Source organism: Numenius arquata, chromosome 8 (assembly GCF_964106895.1).
Source record: "Numenius arquata chromosome 8, bNumArq3.hap1.1, whole genome shotgun sequence".
In the NCBI taxonomy this organism is placed as follows: Eukaryota; Metazoa; Chordata; class Aves; order Charadriiformes; family Scolopacidae; genus Numenius; species Numenius arquata.
The window spans coordinates 20,611,197-20,631,903 of NC_133583.1; the positions used below are offsets into that span (position 1 = coordinate 20,611,197).

General features: G+C 37.1%; 1 protein-coding gene across 1 annotated transcript in view; it reads left to right on the top strand.

Moving 5' to 3' along the window:
• ATP2B2 (ATPase plasma membrane Ca2+ transporting 2) overlaps positions 1-20,707 on the top strand; it is a 425,551-nt gene that overhangs the window by 377,048 nt on the left and 27,796 nt on the right. Inside the window, exons 17-21 of the mRNA XM_074152043.1 lie at positions 2,466-2,645; positions 3,700-3,787; positions 10,978-11,084; positions 11,817-12,008; positions 20,144-20,357. Coding sequence (XP_074008144.1) covers positions 2,466-2,645; positions 3,700-3,787; positions 10,978-11,084; positions 11,817-12,008; positions 20,144-20,357 — 781 coding nt within the window. The remainder of the gene's footprint in view (positions 1-2,465; positions 2,646-3,699; positions 3,788-10,977; positions 11,085-11,816; positions 12,009-20,143; positions 20,358-20,707) is intronic.

Below are 20,707 nucleotides of genomic sequence, written 5' to 3' on the forward strand. Positions count from 1 at the left end.
ATAGAAGTCTATTTCATAATGTTAAAAGGCTTCAGGTACAAATAATTTTTCCAGGATAGAACTTACGGGAAGAATATTCTCAATTAGTAGAGAAGAGGTAATGGGAAGCTAAACCTCTGTCCCTTAATTTTTCTCTTGGTTCTGTAATCTGTATTGAGGGAGAGTCATTCTGCAAACAGCACACTCTGTGGGTGCATTCTGAGGGTGGAGGTTTTCTTCATAGTCATGGGAAAAGCACTAGTCTGATCCTCAATTAGGTGTTAGATTAGTGAGATACTTTGGAAAATAGAAGCTTCGCAACTGCCTTTAATAAAGATGCAGAAACGTGGTGTGAAACTGTATTCGCTGATTAGAGTAATCATTATCTACAGTAGGGTTGAAGGGTGTATAATTTCAGTCTGGTGTGGAGGCCGAGATATAAAGCCTTTCTGGCCCCGTGAAATCATTAGAAGCCCAGCGTTTGCCACACTGGATCAGAGCACTGTTTGTCACGTAAAAGGCAGCGTCCTGCCCTTGGCAGTGTCACATACTTGCGGCTATAGAGGAAATTAAAATATCTAGAAACGCAGAAAATTAACAGCGTGATGTTGTAGATGGTGGCTCATTTTCTTAGTATTTTTTGTACTAATGGGTGAGATTAATCCACTCTAATTGGCATTGAGTTCTACAGTACACTAATATCTATGATAGCAGTTATGATCAGCAAGCTGCGCTGAACTGGCAGTAGAATATAGTGAGGCTTTGCTATTGTAGCCATTTTCATATCCTTTCTTAAATAGGTTTTTGTTTGTTTTTTAATTTTTTTGATAATTATTTTAAAATTCTTTTCATAATCATATCCTTTGCTTATTAGTTTCTGTAGGAAATCGATAGCTCTATATAGACAATAGTTGACATAATTCATCAGACAATCCCGTTACTTTACATAAGTATGTCCTCTGAAGAAGCTCAGCTGGTAATACTGCAGCAATTTGCAGCCAGTGGCCAAGTATACCTATTTGGGGAATTTATTCAAATATAGTTTATATATACATTGCAACGATTGAGAGTGTTAGGCAGCATTGCAGAGCAAACAGCTAGGGCCAGGTCTTTGGAGCTATTTAAACTTGTGGGATAACCTTCAAATTGACTGGAGGTTTTTTTAGGGTCACTGCCTACTGTTCAGATGCTTATCGAAGTTATGATCATCTTTTGGGAACCTTTTTCCTCTCAGCTTGTCACTTGTCTGCTAAGTACCTCTCCCTTGCCCCACACGTAAGAAACATTGCAACCTGTAATTGCTTTATATCTGTCCTTTGCTATCGTCTGTAATAAGGCAGTTCAGTTTCTTGTAGCTCTGTGAAGGGTTTCTGTCTTTATGAGGAGCCCTGGGATGCTCTTAGGCTCTTCTAGGTAAAAAGAAACGTAGAGAAGCGGTGGTGCTGTAGGTGTCTATCTAGGCTGGTCTTGAAGTGTTAAACACGCTTCTTATTCTTCCATGTCAAGCAACAATAATAGGTGGGGCTTTTTCTTGAAGAAATAATGCTTTCATAATAATGCAAAAGTATGATGAGACATTCACTGGTTAGAGTGATATTTATTAATAATTAATAAATTATTATTAATTATAGTTTAAGGGAGTAGATTTTTTTCTATCTGAAATTGAACTACAGAAATGTAGCCCTTCTATAGGTGCTGACTTCATATTCCCAAGTAACTGTATTAAAAGAGCTTTATTTAATTATTAGGAATCCTAGGAATTTCCTAGCTCTTGCATATTTTAATTACAAAAATGTATTTTTTTAAAAAAACAAGCTGTATATGATGCCAAGTCCATAGCTTCTCCATTAATCTCATGGGCCCTGTTACACACTGAATTCTCTCTCATTGGTACATGTACTCTGCAGCAGAAGTGAGTCTCATGCAGAAAGCAGCATAACTAAAATCATCCTTTGTTTTTACAGTTTCAAAATTTGTAAATTATTCATGAAATTTTAAACTAACATATTTAGGAATTGCTCCTTTTGATATGCATGAAGTAGTGTAATAGTGCTAAATTACACTAACTTTTAAGATAATCTTATTGAAAGGAGAGTTTGGATCAGAAGTTAGATAATTTTCGGTACAAAATATGTGTATTCTCAGTTCATATTTACATGTTTGTTGAGTACGTTACGTTCAATATGCTGTACCTTGATGCCAAAGGTCAAAAAAGCGGCAGAGCACTCCTTTTTATTGAAGTCAGGAGAAGCTTTAGGCAACTGATGTAAAAAACAGTTTGTGTGTTTCTTGATACAAGATTTGTCCTGCCTGTGGTGTAACCTCAATTCCCTAATAGACAGGTAGCTATAATATACCGTAACATCTGTGATTGTTTGGTTTTTGCTTCATAAATTTCTTAGCCTCAAAATATTCTGATTGGAAACACCTGACTTCCATTTTGTCTCTCATCTAGGAATTTTCTTTCCTGTTATATTGCTTTTTAGGTCCCAGAAGCCATAAGGAAGTGCCAGCGAGCTGGAATTACAGTCCGCATGGTCACTGGAGACAACATCAACACAGCACGTGCCATTGCCATAAAATGTGGAATCATTCATCCGGGAGAAGACTTTCTCTGCCTTGAAGGGAAAGAGTTTAACAGAAGGATCCGAAATGAGAAGGGAGAGGTAAATCATGTACTAAATCTGTACATATTATATGGTACTAAAAAATAGGGAGAACACTGGAATGTTGTTTCTCCTGCACTGATGTGTGCCTCATATCCGTAAGGACCACTTGGAGAGACTCCTACTTCTTTCTCCTGCTAGCCTTTTGCAATTCAAAATAGCATTGCAAATGCAGTCTTTTCAGGATGCAGAGCCACTGTCAGTTTAGTGCTACTAGCCTAATTCAGCAGTTTTTAGAACTATAGCACTAGTCTACAAGGAATCAAGCACATCAAAAGCAGGTTTGTTAACAAAGGGAAGGAATTCAACAGCAGTTTGCAGGTCTGTCTCATAAAAACGCAATCTGGACTGTGAACCAGCTCCTCTCCTTTCTTATTTAATACCACTTTATCTAATGTACTATTATATCCACTCACTCTAATGATTTGCATAATTTAATCTATTCTTTGGAAGACTTTTAACTCCTCGTAACAGACGGAGCTGACACTCAGGCTACTGAAGTCAGCTTTATAAAAATAAACTCTATGCTGTATCTTTGAGTCCAGCATTAATGAATGGACACAGTCGTTCATTCCTTCCATCAGCTGATGGAAACCTTTGTCCTTGTTGCTGTTGGTACACAGAGAAAATTCTGCCCTTTTTGGTGCCAAAACGAAGTGAAGAATTTGGATTCAAATGTTGAACAGAACAACATGCTTTTACTTACAGATATGTTTGATCAGCTTTAAGAAATTCCACTATCCTGTATCTAGAGTCATGATTCTGAGTGGAATTAACCATAAAGATGCTGACAAAGGCTGCTGAGATACTGTGCAACTTTACCAATGTCATCCAACAGCTGAGCGCTGGTAGTAGTAAACCGTGTTTTGACCTCGCCTTCGTTTGGAGCCCTGATGACTGTTGTAATTTTTCTGTGCTTTCGAGGAAAAGCTGCAGATCTGAGTAGTGAAGTGAATCATCTGACACATGGACACAAATCTGTTTTGCATTTTGCTAATCACAGGCTAACAGTTTTACAGTTTTGGGGTTTTTTTTTTGTGTTTCTCACCTCCAGATTGAGCAAGAGCGGATCGACAAAATCTGGCCAAAGCTTCGAGTGCTCGCCCGCTCATCTCCCACAGACAAGCACACTCTGGTAAAAGGTGCGTGCAGGCTCCCTTCACGTGTGTATAATTAATGCCACAGTTACTAAATTACGTTCGGCAGACCACCTGCAGTGTAAAAATTTTACTGTTACAAACATATCTGAGTTTTTACCTTTAATTGCACATTTATACATAACGCAGGGAAGTTTTCTCAGGAACCACGTCTCTTGTGTTCGCCTTCAAATGAAAAATAATAGGAAACTGGTTGGCAGGAGTAACAGAAATACCAATAATATGTCTAGCAAGAAGATGCGGGCAATCTCACACTTGCCTTGTGACTTTTAATTGGACTAGAGCAAGGCTCTAGCTGGGAAGGGAAAACGTGTGTTTGCTGGTCAGAAAGAAAATATTGTTGAGAAATAGGTTGCTCTTCATATAAACAAGAGGGGGCAAAGATTTTACAGTCTTTTCTATACCTCTCTGCGAAGAAAACAAGAACAAGGTCACTTAGAGTAAATCGAGTCACTCAAGTGCATCGGTTCTTCCACAATTATTTCTGAAGAGTATTCCAAGATAAAAAAACCTTTCCATGTTATAATAGCAATTGTTGGAGATGCTCCTAGTTAAGGACCTGCCCTCTTCAGCATTACATGAACGGAGATACATATTTTCAGCCAATTCCATTTTCCTATATGGTCTCTAATTGTATGATTTGCATTGGCTTCCTTTAGATTTCTGGCAGTATTTTTAGTCTGGTTTTGTCCTACACAAATTATGTTCTCTTGCCATACTGTCTGCAGATGGAATGCTCTATAAAAGAGGGATTTGTTTGCAGTTTTCTTTATAAAGCCTTTTTCCTATCTGTAACTCACACTTCTTGATGACTTCCAATCTTATTCTGTGGAATTTGAAGCTCACACTTAAAAGGCAGCTGATGGAATCAGAGAATTTCTGATCAGGAATAACATCATTTCTGGCCATGATAAGACGGGGCGGCAGCGCAGGCAGGAGCCCCATCGGCAATGGCTGCATTTACTGGCTTCCTGATGAAGAACAAAATGAATTATTTTGCTAAGGCCCTAGAAAGTCTGGAGAGACTCTTCTTAGCAGTTCTTGGAGGAGCTAAGATAAGATCAGATCCAGCTGATCAGTTACGTGTTTTCAGATGGTTGACTACTTAAATAAAAATTCACATTTAGGCAGGAAATAATTTCTGGATCTGCCCTTTTGGTATGGCAAGGTTTTATTGATATGACTCCATATGTGACTGATTAAAAAGGCTTTTAAGCTGTATGCAATTTTTAAAAATGCCTAAATGACTTCAGAGCAAAAGTTTCAAAAAGACTGGATCAGTTGGCTCGTTTGGGATTGGGAACAGTGTATGTGAAGAGCTCTGGAAGCAGCTCATGGATCATGCAGGAGAACTGCGCTATCTCCTAAGTCCTGTCCTGGTGCAGGAGATGGGGCAGCTGGAGTCTCACTGCTGTCGCTCACCCTCTCCAGCCACTGGTCAGACCAGCGGTCTCTGAAGTGGGGTGCACACATCGGGGACAATCCACTGGGATGCAGGAAGAAAATATTTTTTACCATTATCAAATAGAAGCCTATTTTAAAAATACTGTTTATTTCATCTCTATCCCATCCTTTTCTAATGTATGTTTTATAATGTACATAATATATCAGTACAATTAGTACAATAGTACAATAATATATTAGTACAATATTTATAAACAATATACATATTTTGGGGGGGTGTGCTCAAAAGGATTTTACCAATAGGTGTTAATGATTGAAAAGGTTTGGAGGCGACTGGTTTAGACAACAGAGTTATTAGCTCCATAGGTCAGTATTAAAGCAGCACAAAGTTAGCTGAGGTCTCCTCACGTCCCTGGTGGATATAAAATACTGTCTTATAGCTCTTAGAGGCCATGACTTGTACAGCCTAATAGTTTATTTGTTTCAGAACCATGTAACAATTTATGTTTCATTAAGTGGATTAAGTCAGTCCCTGGGGAGTACTCATTTGAATCATTCAGGGTTTTCCCTTAAGAGGAAAATGAAACCTTTGCCAGAGAAAATGAAATCAATAGAGAGCTGAAGAAAAATAAGCTACAAATTATTGATGTTTTATAGCACGTGCACTTTGACAATCCAGAAGATATTTACAACTACTGAATGCCTTATGCAACTAATACAATTAATGTTTTAAAGATGTGACAAGGTCAAATGATAGAGCAATTAAGTATCTAATAAAGTTCAAGAACAAGTCTTTAGAAAATCGTGATGGAATTTTTTGGCTGGTAACACTCCAAGGGCCATTAAAAGTTACAAGAAACTATTTAAATGTTCAGTAGTTTTGGGCCTCTTGTTAGAATGTTGTGTTTTTCTCAGACACTTGAGGGATCAAGAGGATTTTCTCTTCTTTGATGTATTCTATCTGCTCTAGGGTAAAAACACACATCACAAAATAAACTTTTTTTCTATTTAATTTTTAATGACATACAGCTGCTGAAGGGAGTAATTTTTTTTTCTCCTTAACATAGCACAATCCCACCCAGCAAAAGGATCGTTTTTATTTTGCATTTTTGTTTTTTACCACTGCTAAGGGACTAGAGAAAGTCATGCTTCAGCATTTCAGGCTGCGCAGACAGTTCCTCTCTTATTTATGGCTTTGAAGTAGAGGTAGGTTGGGAAAAAAAAAAGTCAAAATGGTTTATCGTCATGAAGTGTTTCAGGGAAACAAAATGTTAGATATCTCAATCCAACTGAAACACAATTTGTTATGGAATTTACAACATCCATCAGTATAATTTCATATTTTTTACCCTATATCAAATATAACAAATGAAAATATGTATCATTTATACTGACGTGTCCTTATAGTATTATTGCTGAAATACTTCAATATTGTCATACTGTTCTTTAAAATACTATTGGAAGCAACTGCTTAGTACTGATGGGAAATTTCATCATCTTATCAGAAGGTTTAGAGAAAATGAAATATATTTTCAGTTTACCAGTTAAAGAAGCTGTGCTTTCCAATGTGTTTAAAATAGGCTAGAATTACTTTTGTGTGACATTAAAACCAACTCTTCTATTCTCATGTAAGGCTCATTTGTTAACAAGCAGAAAGAGAGCTTTAAAGAAGAAAGTATTTTTATCCATTACCCTTAATTACTAAAATATTTCCAATACTATTGCATGGGATGGTATTATATTTGTGACCTCATTAATGTGGACATGCCATAAGACGAGGTAGAATAATAAAAATAAAGAAGAGTGTATTAACTGAAATTCCAAACTTAAATATCAGCATGTTGCAAATTGCATGTGTTTTGTATTTCCATTTGAGAGAAAAATTTAATATTTATTTTTATTCAAATTCACATGAAGAAATATTTAGAAAGTTGGCCTGTTCCACAGTGTAAAAAGTCAGCTTTAACCAATGCTTCCCTGAAACGGTGAAGATAGAAATAGTTTGAAGGAAGTAGGAGGTTCACTGCGTTTTCAATCTCAAGTTTTATCCTCTGTAAATACCACTTAGGTCTCTGTAGTCTGTGTTAAGTGTATCTTTGTGGGAGGCACCGATGCCTTCAAGGGTCCTCTTTAGCGTTTCAGTCTTACAATATAAAGCATGTTGGTGGTACATGCTCAGTACAGAAATCTGTGTGTTTTAGCCATGTTCTTCTCTGCCATTCTAATAACATGAACTTTGTGGAGCACTATTCACTTAACAATTACCAATGCTGTCAGTAATGTTATATATAACACTTTTACATTAACCTTTAAAGCTCTAGTCCTGCACATACTTAAGCATGTAACTAAAGTGAATTTAAATTTTCTTTCAGACAGGCATTCTAAATTCTTGTTAATTAACATGGAGCTTCAAAAAGTTTGGAAATATGAAAAACTAATCTGAACAGTATTGCATTTGTCTATGTTTAGCTTGTCAAAGAAATTTCAGTATGTGTAAGCATATCGAGTGATCAGCTTTCCTGCATCAGTAACACCTGAACTGGTGTGCATCTGTGAAATGCTCTACTGTACCTATGTTTTTCCCAACTACCTGTTTTGAGTTAATCAGTTGAGATGGAAGGAAATACCTACATTAGGAATTTTTCTCTCCCAGAACAAGTGGTTTCTTACTGATGTGACTTTAAGGGTGACAGTGCAAGTAAGAATTCTTTAAATAAACCAGCATTTGTTCTGCAATAAAGGGGCAACTTGAAGCTACACTTGATGTTTTTGATCTGAGCCATGGGTACAGGTAACCTCTTGTAAAATAAATGGAAGACACATGGTTGGTTAATATTCTTTATATATTATCCTGAGTGGATGTGATTTAATGCTTGCTTAATGTTAGATGGGAGGAAGGTGGGAGGTATAGGATATATTTCACTTTGAGCTGTGTATGCAGTGCTGGTACCTTTTATAGCAAGCTCCAGCATGCAGTGCCCCTATGGACAGCTATACATAGTTGTTTAAACACGAGCTTTTCCCTCATCAGAAACAAGCTGCTTGCTCTGAAAAACTTATGCCTTATGTAAGCTCCGTGACTCCTCCCCAGATTCCTGCAGCATCAGCGGAATCAGTGTGTGGAACATGCTGTAATGTTATGCTGTAGGTGTATTCCTGTGGATAAAATGCTTTTTGACAGAGGAAAGTCATGGCCAAACAGCTTAAGATGAGGGAACAGAGCAATGAAACAGCAAAGGCTCTTTTGGGAGGATGCTTTGCTGAGTTTTAGGAAATCCCCTGCTATACCTTCCAGACCTGTTTTTATTAAAATACTGTATGTAAGCATTCAACTGGAGTAAAGCAGTCTATTTTGAAGACATTTCCTGGCTGTTCGACATGACTAATTAATACTGAAGCTTTTTTTTAACTGTTTTGAATGAGTGGAAAGGCCAGTGAATGTTAAAGAAATGGGCATTTCGTTATTGGCAGCCTGTCAGGTCATGCCCTTATTCACATTTTTCACTGATCATTGAAGCAGTTGCTCTCTGCAGCTCAGGATTGCAGAGGGATAACCCTTCCTAAGCATCCCTCTTCTCTTTGGTCTCCTTACGCTGTTTGTAAAAACTGCACAGACATATTACTCAATACTGAAGCAAATTTTTGAGGTAAAACCTTATCACAACTACTAACAGAATTATATCAAAGAAAGAAAAAAACCCCAAAAACTAAAAGAAATGTAGTTAGGAAGGAGGGAAGTGCCGGAAAGAAGAGAATCATTCAGAAATGTGAGGAAGGGAGGAGGAGGAACAGATTAAAAGGAGCATGCAGAAGTCAGGGAGCCTAAGTATAGCCACGATAAATCCTCTGAATCCCAAATAATCACTACTGCTCCATTTTAGAAATTTGCCTGACGTACAAATGAAAGTTCTGCAAAGATCTTCTCTCTTCCTATGAATAGCACTGAAGTCCATCCACGTGCTGTTGTGCCATGCGCTGACATCTTTCTGGTGACACTGGCAGCAGTCACCGCGATCAGGTGTGGGGCTGAGATGGCGATGACAACCCAGACCATTTTATCTCTTGTTTTTCCATGACTGCTGATTATGCAGTTCTGTGCTTCTGGAGGGTGTTGGGCTTATCCTGGCTGCATAGTTTGTTTATAGGGACAAAAATGACTACTAAATCTTGGGAATGACTTAGCCACATCCAGCAGTCGGCTGGCTCAGGGCAGTTGGGTCGTGTAGTCATTGACATTAGAGCACTATCTACTGGGAGGTCATTTGTTAGAGCCTTTTCAACCCAATTTGGGTTGTGCTCCCATTTGGAATCCAGTTGTGAGAGGATGCTGTCTACCTGTTTGGAGCAGTTAATACCACGATGTGTCAGAGGTTTTAATGAATTTTTTCAGAAGCTTAAACTATTAATTTAACATCAAAGGGTGTGTTAATAACAAGAAGGGAAGGCCAAGACAAATGCTTTTAACAGTAATGGCAGCTGATGTTCCTGTTTATATAGGAATAACAAAGGCAAATCACCCCAACAAATTGAAAGCTCTAATTATAAGATCTTATCAGAGTAGTGTGCCATTTATCTGAGTTCATGCTGCCAATGGAAAGTGAATAGGTTTTTTCCTGATTTTTTGTAAGACTGAAAAATAGAGGAGACTAACTGCTTCCATACTGCTCTGCAATCTTCTGGGTGTCTGATAAGCCTGAACCTTGCCAAGAGGCAGCTATTGCTCTGTAATCTGCAATTTCCTATTTCTAGTTCGTTATCTGATACGCGAGTTATTTTTTTCCAGAACAGAATGAAAGCTTTTCACACTGGGTAGGTTTTGATAATTGTTTTTAGAGGCTATGACTTCGTGCAAAATGTGTTAGCAAAAGGAATTTTGTCATTTTTTAAATATTAATATGGAGAGGTGTTCTTGTATCCTACACAACAATCCTGTATTCTGGACTCGTATTCAAATGGACTCTGACATGGCAATAAAAACATGAGGTTTTATCCTATTAAAAAACAGGGCTTCTTCTGTAACCTTAGAAAAATTCTTTATTCTTTTCCTTAGTTTCCCCATCTGCATAAGTGGAAAATACTTCCCTGCAGTCTAGTTGTGTGAAACTTGATTCACCAAGTGAAAAGTCCTTTTTTTTTTCCTCAAATGATGTCAAAATGAAAGTAGAAATTATTTTATTACGTCTATTTATTGAAATGTTTGACTCCAGAATTTAAAGAATTAGAATATCTTCTTAATTGTTGTTTGGCAGAATTGAACATGTCTGTTAAAAATGCTAATTTGGCTCCAACTAAATAAAATTCTTCAATGGCATTTGTTATCTTTAGGTTAAACTGCCAGAAGGCATCCCAGTAAAGCAGATATTATGGTTCAGTCCCAGTTTAGGAGAGCTTTAAGCATGAACTTAAAGTCTTTGGCAAATCCTTTCCGTGATCAGAGAGCTGAGCTGAAATGGATTTACTGTGACACGTAATTTTACATAGTAGAAATCTTCGAAAAGAACATAAAGAGCTGAACTCGTTCCCTTTCAAGTCTCTGCAAGTTTTGTTGATGTTTTGATGATGCAGGATCAGAACTTTTCATGTAAATTCTCGTAGTGATGACACTGCTTTCATCGTTATTTTCCTTAAAAATCAACTCTCTTGATCTCTGTAAGACACGTGTGGTATTATGTAGTCTATAGTACACAGATCCTGCTGTTTTTTTGGAGGGAAATTTCATCTTGCTAATTATTTTACATCTATGTATGCACACACCTGTATATTTTTTGCAGGTATTATTGACAGCACACAGGTGGAACAGAGGCAGGTTGTAGCTGTGACTGGTGATGGAACCAACGATGGACCAGCACTTAAAAAAGCCGATGTTGGCTTTGCGATGGTATAATCTTGAGCACATTTGCTGATGTTTGGGTCATTATAAATTCGCTGTAAGAGGTTTTTCATTCATTAAGTGTTGAGAAAGTTGCTTAGTTATTACTTGTCAGTGAAGCAATATATTGGGAAGGGCGAGTTACATTGCTTCAGAATCCTTTAATTTACTATGTTAGATTCACTGGTATTGCTTGTTATGATACTTTCTCAATATCTTGTCTAATATATTGACTATATGTGGAATTTTGTGCCACATATAGCAATTTTTCTGTATGAAAAATGATCTCTGTGTTTGCTAAAATCCATCACTAATTGTAAAGATGTCTTCCCAATGTACCCTGACTCTGAAGACATTAATATACTAGACTATATATTAAGATAAATAATTCTAATTTTTGTTAGCAATTCTGTTCATGTATATTAATAAAATATCATCAATGATAAAAATAACTTAGAAGATCGGTAGTCATTAAACTGATAATTTAAAACACTCAAAACTATCATCACATGAGTTCCACTGCTGTCTATCAATTCCCTTTTCTGTGTCCTTATCCACTTTCAAAAATAGGCCAAATTAGCTAACTTCCTAGCAAATATAAAATGCAGAATATACTCAGCAGTCACTGTTACTATGCTGGGGAGTTTCTGTATAACTGTGGACTTGGAACGAGTATGAAGGTTTGTATTCTGTCTCTGCACTTTCTAGTAGGTAATTTTATTCACCATTCATTTTTTCCAGGGTATTGCAGGAACAGATGTGGCAAAGGAAGCCTCAGATATCATCCTAACAGATGACAATTTCAGTAGCATTGTGAAGGCTGTAATGTGGGGACGTAATGTCTACGATAGCATCTCCAAGTTCCTGCAGTTCCAGCTCACTGTTAACATTGTGGCTGTGATTGTGGCTTTCACTGGAGCCTGCATTACCCAGGTAAGGGAAACTTCAGGTGTTGCTTAAAGCATGGGGCCAAATCCTACCAAGATACATTTTGTTTTAAGTAATGGTGGCTTACACTTGATTCTTACTTCGTAGAACAGAAAGTATGCTTTCTGAAATTCTTCAGAGCATTAAGAGTATAGTTAGGATCAAGCTGCTAAATGTTAAATAGCTGTTGACACAAGGAAATGTACTAATTCATCTTGTCCTGGAAGAAAATTGCTTTTAGGAGCTGCTAATTTTTGTGCTGCCTCCACACAGCTCCCTGGTTTTGATTATATACTATTGTCGTGACAGAGCCTGTGAAGATAGGATGGAAAATGTCAGAGATTGGGAGAAGGAAGAGGTTATGTGACTTACGTGACTTTGCCTTTTCCTCTCAGAATATTTCACTATTAAATATATATTTCTTGATGGATTATGGAATGGCATTATTATTTTCAAGAGAGCAGTACTGACACACAGAAGTAATCCCAGCAGGGGAGCTTTTTTTTGACTGATAAAATTATTTTGTTGCTTTCAGGCAATTCCTTTTAATTTCAGATGCAAGTGACAAACCAATTCAATGACATATACAGTTGGGTTTTGATCTCTTTTTCTCCCTCTACATTAATCCCTCACCGCAATCCTGGCATACATGCAACATGTCTAGGTCTTTTCTAAAAAGCATATGTGAAAGCAAGCCATGTTTTTTTCCCTTCAAATTACTGTTTTTATAATAAAATTAAGTTTTATTTTCCCTGGGAAGAAAACAGGATGTATTTAGTACACTATGAGGCTTTTTTCCTTCATTAGAAAATAGCAAAACACACAGTTTTCAGTGCTGTCGCTCCCTAAAATAATGTATATTTCAGATGCTGCAGACAGGTGCTGTTACAAAACGCCTCCTTTGATGGAACACACGCTATGGGAAAGCTGATGCTTCCCTGCTTTGTGCATCACACAGGTGCACATACCTGGTTCAGCAGGGAAATTTCACCTCATGCACACCTGAGCAAAACAATGAATAAGTCATTAGCTCTGCACCGGGGTAAACTTACATTGTAATCATGGAATTGATACTTGAAACCAGAAACCCAGGTACCTTTACACAACCATGAGGTCAAACTTCTCCTAAGCCTTGACTGACGTTTAGAGGCCTTTTATTCTGCTACATACAAGGAGTCTGGAAGCTCCAGCTTCTGCTTGCACCATGCAACAGCTGGGGAGATACCACTGTGTTTAGCTGCTCTGAGCTAAGTGAGCATTAGGCTAGTGCTAGGGCTGGGGTGCTCAGGAAAATCAGAAATGCCTGGTTTTGAACCAAATGGAAGTGATCTTAACAAATTAAATAACTATTTTACACTGTGCAAAGGAAGCATGGAAACCTCAATTCACTTGTTTTCTGAGAAGTAAAAATTCTGAGCTTATAAGGGCTAGATCTGTACCACGCTGCCCCAGGTCTTGATGGTGCCTTGTTGGCACAACTGAGCCCGTGCTACAGGACAGAACCATTGACGTTGAGGCAGAAGTTGGATGACTTTTCCTTTTCCCTTGGGAAATATTTCCAAGCATATTGAGAAAATGTTTAGCTGTAAAGTGATTTTTTTGCTGGTAACAGAAGGTATGTGAATAAGGACTAAAAGTCTGGAAGGTCAATCCTCCCGCTTTTTATCTGTGGTACAAAACTGTATAGAAAAAAGTGCTAAAAGCAATGTGGTAAGAATACTATAATTGGAAATGAGGCAAGTGCTTCTCTCTAAGACCCTGTTTCATAGACATCCTATCACTGCCTACTAACATTTATTTAAGGTGATTTTTTTTTTTTTTTTTTTGGTTAGTGTCCAGCTTTATGAAAGCACGAAGGGAAATATGTTCTATTTGTTAACTAGGGAATTTCTATTTTATTCTTGAAGAGGCTAAACATTACTGAAACAGTGCAAAGACTATTTTAAATCAAGTCTAAGTGCATGTGTAGTGCATAATCAGTGCAAGCATATTGCCCTGTCTAGTTCCAGAGCTTTCTTCATCCCTTGCGTCATTCCATTGGTTTCTGGAAGGATTTGGATCAGTGCATTTGTATTGCCCCCATGGTCTGCTAAGACCATCCCTGAGCTTCTCAAGTCTATTGTCCCTGTTTACAGGTTTTAATGTACACCTCGTAGAATTCCTGTATTTCTGTCCAAACAGATTCTTATGCAGTCCCTTAATTTGGCAGTAAAAATGCAAATGAAGAGGTCTGAAAGGAGCTAAGATTGAAATTGTAGCAAAGAGGCAGCAGTTATTTCCATTGTAGCTCTGTTTACACTCATCGGCCTGACTGCTGATAATCTCAAGTAGCTCTCAGTTCTGTCTCATTCAAGAAGGATCTTGCCTTACGAATGAACATTATTATGTTAGGCTTTGACTCAAATACTCTAGCCAGTGAAAGGGCACTATGTTTACTCGGCTCATAAGCTTTACTAAAAATTACCCTTGAGAACATACTGTACCCTCTGGTTGCTATGAAAAGAGCTCTAGCACAAAATGCATGAATACACCAAAAAATCTTGCATCCAACAGGCTAGGTGCACACAGAGAGATCTGCAAAACTGTGCACAGGTCTTAAATTGTGATTTTGACTCAAACGTTTAAGTTCTTAACAAACAAATGAAGGTAAAATCCATAGTTTCCAATAGGCACTGCAGCTTTCTGTGACCTTCAAAATGAATATAAAGAAGGTCCATGTTGGACTGGATTTTAATTTGCTTTTAGGTGGCCAGTTTGGCTTTCTTTGACACACACAATGTAATTTTAGTCTACAGTTAGTATTCAGGTTAATGAATATTACACAGGCTACCCTTTTAGTGGTATTTCATCAAATCTAGAATGAGAAAAATTCTATGTAGGTAGTAACATTTATTTCATGCTGCTTAATGTCACCTCTCAAAAAATCTGTTCTGCAGTTCAGAACCAGCATACTGGGATGCTTAGAGTATGAAGCTTCTTTTACATTTAACTACTCTTTTTGGTGTTTTGACTGTTTATGCTTAAAGGAAGTACAAAGATAATAAAATCTCTGTTTTGACTTTTTTTTTTAACAGCTGGCTTGTGCTTTGCAACTAAATAGACTTAATTTTATTCATTTAATTGCATCGGTGTGCATGTAAATATGGGTATGTGGTCATATCACTGCAGGACTCCTAGTGAAACCACAGCAACTCTATATTAATGAAAGGATCCGACTGTGTGAATACTATTAGGAGTGAAACTAGACCACTGAGGAGCACCCAGAGAATGCACTGCCAAGTAGGAGCTCATTTGTTTGGTCCAGAGCACCTCAGGAGAGGCTTAAGAAAAATAATAGGTAGAACCCGTGACCATTAGTGGTCATTTTAAGGATCTGCTGCTTTTTCTCTCAAATACATAAATAAAATCAGTGTCCTTGCCAATTCCGCTTCAGGGTTGTACTGTTTAGCTTAATTCTGTTAATGTTAAGCAAGTATTATCTTATTATTTATCTACCCAAAGCCTGCTTCAGCAAGGTGTTAGAGAATCTACTATATCTGTTATTTCTATTTTATCCCAGTTTGCTATTTCAATAGATGTTCAGCTACATGTACAGGGTGTGTGGGACCCTACATGCTACTCCATTGTTATATATGGATTATAAAGGAGTAGCAGTGGGCTATTAAGAAGTTACTATGCAGACTAAATGGGACCAATGCAAATGGTCATTCAGTATTCTCTGTCATAGGTCCCAGCACGAAGTCATGTTAAGGTAACAGAAATCATATTCTAAGCAGGATAGGAATCACAGATACAGTGTCACCAAAACTAAGCTGCCCCTCACAGGGATCTAACTTACATTGGGCCCTGTTTCAATATACAGCAGCTCAATGCATAAGCCAAGAGTTCTGAATTTTCAACTAATAATGAGCTGTTGTGTTGTGATTCTATAGTTATGTAAAGCCCTCTGAGATGTAGGTCATACAAGAAAACCAAGCCTAAAGAAGTCTCTGATGAAAAGCTGGATCACTCTATCTATGGCTGCATCGGTGCTTTTAATTTTGTGTGCAGTGAGTACATCGCACCCACCAAGGAGATCACAACTCTTATTTCTGCTACTCCCATGTCAGTGCAGTTTGTGTGGCACAATGCAGCTGAGCTGTATTAATTCACCTTATCTTTCAATTAATCAAATTCATTTACCTCTTCCTTCCTTCTCTCTGTGTTGCCCAATACATGCTTTTAAAATGATCAGGGTGTGGTTATCTTGACCAGTTTGCACATAATTGTCCTTTCTGTTTAGCAACCGTTACCTCAGGTTAAACCAATATTTTCTTTTTCCAGTGGATTTATGAGATATAAACTCTTATATTCTGACTTCATTCTGTGAATAACGTTTTTGCAGAGCTCTTGATGGACTCAGTGGGGTTTTTTCTTTGGAGTCCTGCCTACAATTATTGAGAATTTTGTACTGAAATGAGTCATTGCTCCACATTTCTAGGTATCGTATAGAGTTCGATACATTCCTTACGAAGCCAGAAGGTTCATCTGTTTCCTGTCCCCAACATATGTACACAGTACCAAGAAAATATTAGGTGTTTATGTTTGGAGCTGTTAGAAATAATCTGGGTGTGTACAAAATAAGATTTTAAAATGCAGTTCAGGCAAATGGTAACATTTTTTTACTGGAACTATAAAGCTAGCAGGTTTGTCTCTGCCAGATTTTGTCTGTATCTCCAACTGTTGAGGCAATGTGACTATTCAAAAAGGTTGCATTAAAGAAAGATAAGACAAAGACGGTGTTTTAACATTTTACATTCAAATTATTCTTGTACTTTGAGAACGACTTAATGTTTTAGCAGACATTAAGAACTGAAAACAGTGACTCTATAGGACATTATGTTTGGAAAATTAAATGTTAACTAAAAAGCACTGTAGAAATGAACTACTGCATGAATCACTTATTGTTTTTACAGATCTTGTTCAAAAAATGAGGATGATCTATACTTACATGTATGAGAGAGTCGTTTACATGGTTATAATGTTTTACTGCAGAACTGTATTTGGAAAATCCTAAAATAATAGCATTGGCAAATTTGAAAAAGCTGTAATATAAAATCAAAGTATCTACTGTTTAGCTTTGTTTTGGGAAGACTTAGAGGCATGGAAATAGAACTGAGGATGCCCCTTCCATACAATTAGTGTGATCTAGCAGCAGAAGCGAGGGCTAATGTTTTTTTGCATTAATGTATGTAAAGTTAATCTACCAAAAATGCGTATTTTTATGAATCCATACATGTGTTTTGTGACAAGTGGGAGTAAAGAGGTAGGGGTGAAAATACCTTCTTATTCCCTTACAGCTTGTCATCTAAATCAAAAGTAACAAGCTCTAAAATTTGTGAGGCTCTGCATGTCACAAAAGATTTGTAGTTTATTTCCAGCCTTTGGTGATTTGTACTTTTAAGTGTTTCCAAGATGAAGTGTAACATCACTTGATTTAAGGGACATTTTCCTTTTACCTCTAGGCAAACGCTAACCTATTCCAAGGTCAAGTGGAAAGGAATTTGACAAATAAGTGGCGATTTTGGGTGCTTTGCTGTTTGAACAGCTTTCATCCACAAAGTTTTCAGAAAGTGAATTAAGAATTATTAGCTAGTCATTTAGTGCCTAAAATGCAGTGAAAAGAACATTGAATTTGCCTCCCACTTGCATAAGTGACTAAAATCTGCAACAGAGGACCAAGCTCCTTAACCGATATGTATTTTCCTCAGTTTCCACCAACTAATCAGAAATCAGATAGAGTTGCAGTGGAAATTTCATTCCACTGCCTGCCCAGCCTAATGTGTATTTAATGTTTTGGCTTCAGCTTAGAATGAGCTTTCACACTTGACTGAACAGTATAGCACTGCCAATAATAGATAATTATTAGAGGCACCATAGCCACCCAAGGTGATTGGCAGTGTGAAACGGTGAGAACACGCTGTTGCCAAAACTGATGATTGCCAATTACAGTTGTGTGATTTAGAGACTGAAAGAAACTGACTTTTTGTTATGCTAGGAATATGTCAGGCTCTGATAGGCACTTGAATATTTGACTCTATTTCTTAAGCACAGCAGACAAATACACTTTTATTGACATAGAAGTCAGTGTATGAAGCAGAAATCCAGCTAACATCTCAAAGTAGAGAATGTTTCTCAAGAGAACTTATTAACTAGATAGGTAAAAATACAGTAAGAAAAATTCTTCAGTAGAAAACATGTTTTCCTTTTTCTGTATATACTGTGTCCAAGTCTAGGGTCTCTGAGCCCTAGCAACAAACTGCTTTTAGTGCAAGCACTCTCCTTGTTTGAGCCATTAGTATTAATAAAAATAAATGAGGTCTCAATTTGGAACAAAGTTTGTCCTGATTGCTTTTAGGTTTTTAGCCACCTCTAAAGACAAAGATGTTTCTTGTTTCTGCAGCTGCGTATCAAATGGGTGAGCTGAACTCTCCAGATAAGCCAAATTAACGCAACCCATAACTAAGAGGTCAAGAATCTATTAATGCTAATCTTCCTCCCTTCCTTGATGTAGCCAACCTGTAAGACTTAGAAAACAGTAGGTTGCTTTCCTCCATCCCTTTGAATAAGCCAAAATTGAATAATTTCTATAAATATATCAAAATTTGTGTAAATGTAAGGGTGTTAAAAATATGTTTTCAAGAGGAAATAATATTTTTTCTTAAGGGAGACACGGAATATAAACCAAATCCACAAGAGACCAAACTGCTCACCCTTGTTCTCCATATGTCCTTGGGATGCTGGCCCTCATTATTTGATAATATTTAATTAAAAGTGAACATTTAACCCTTTGAAGAAAAGGGCAGAGTTCATAAGGTGGTTTTATTGGCTTTGATTTGGCTTGGGTGCTGTTCCATAAATTTCTTTGCTTCACTACTGCAGCACCATGGTAATGTAATGCATAAAAATAGTACTGTGACATTCCAGCTTTCACACTTCAGATTAACTCCCTTCCATTATAAAATTTGTCATACTGATACCTTATTCCTTTTGAGATTCTGTTTCCCTAATAAAATCCATCTATTTGAACCAGGAAGGAGACCTTACTAATGCTGCCCTTTTTGTATTCAGTCTAAAGGCACAGGATGTTGGTAGATACAAGAAAAGAACCTACTTCATTTTTCCTGATACAGCCCCTTGAAGCAATTGCATCCATCGTTGTAGCTGCCCCAATGAATTACAAATCAAAACTTTATAATAGTCATACAGAGTTCTCCTGAGATCTGTGTTAGTTTGCTTTAATTTATTTACCTTTTTTAAAAAAAAAAAACAACCCAAACAACTGTGATGTAAAGTCCTCTGTAATATGACCATAGACTCTTTCTTGAATTAAGTGAGGAAAGAGCTCCTTCTAGCGGTTGGCGATATGCTTCAGAAAATAAATACTTCATCCTGACAAGCAGTAAGGCTGGGATTTTTTCTTTCCAGTTCTGTAGTTTCAAATATGGTATCCTGTTACCCAGTAGTAAAGATTTTTTTTACTTTTGCACATTTGGTATAGTTTAATATTTTCAGAATAATTTTTTAATTCAAATATCAGGCATTTTTTCATCACTACTGTTTTTAAAAGGTCTTAATTAAGATGTACTAAAATGTCTCAGTAATTATTTAATAAATTTTTAATCATTTCAAGCTGCTTCTGAAAAAAAAACAGATAGCTAGGTTAAATTAAAATGAAACATTACTTTTAAAATTGTTTCAGTATAATTTTTCTTCCAGGACAGAAACTCCCACTTACATTTTCTAGTTACCTAAATTCAGCTGAAAATTTAAGCGTGATGCATGAAGTAACAGAGGGTATTGTAAAATGTATTATTAAGTGTTAATGTTATGCTTTATAAGAATTGTGTGATTGTAAATATTCCTGATTTAAATGACTGCAGAGAACTTGTCTTTGCTCAGATCACTGTGTTTCCTGTGATTCTGGTCTTGTGTAAGAAATATAAGAACGGTCATGGTAGGTCAGCCCAAAGGTCCATGTGTTTCAGGCTCCTGTCTTCAGCACTGCTTGCAGTCACACGGGAAGAAATTAAATTACAGTAAATGATCTGACAACAATTATTTTTCTAGGAAGTAGGTAACTTTCTAATTTGTCTCCACAGGACTCTCCTCTAAAAGCCGTACAGATGTTGTGGGTCAATCTAATTATGGACACCTTTGCCTCACTTGCTTTGGCCACCGAGCCGCCAACAGAGGCTCTGCTGCTAAGGAAGCCATATGGCAGGAACAAACCTCTTATATCCCGTACCATGATGAAGAACATTCTGGGCCATGCTGTTTATCAGCTTACTCTCATATTTACGCTTCTTTTTGTCGGTAAGGAAGTTTATCAGGCTTGTTGGTTAGTTTAGAAGCATCTAGATCTTGTAGCCTGACATGTCTAAATGCTTTAAATGTAACCACTTAATGCACATTTGTCAAGTCTGTCATAGTTAAACAGCTGGCAGAACAAAGGTGTTTAATGGGATCAGAAACAGAACAGATGTAATTGAGGGATTTAGTCACTTTTCACGTTGCTTACATTGGGAAAGGCCTCAGTGAGCTTTTTTGCCTCCTAAAAAAATATAGGTTTGTGCTTTGGCAAAAGTTTGTTGAAATGTAGGTTACGTTTTAATTGGAGTATCTACGCTGCTGCTTCTATACTGAAATTTCATTTTGAGACTTGT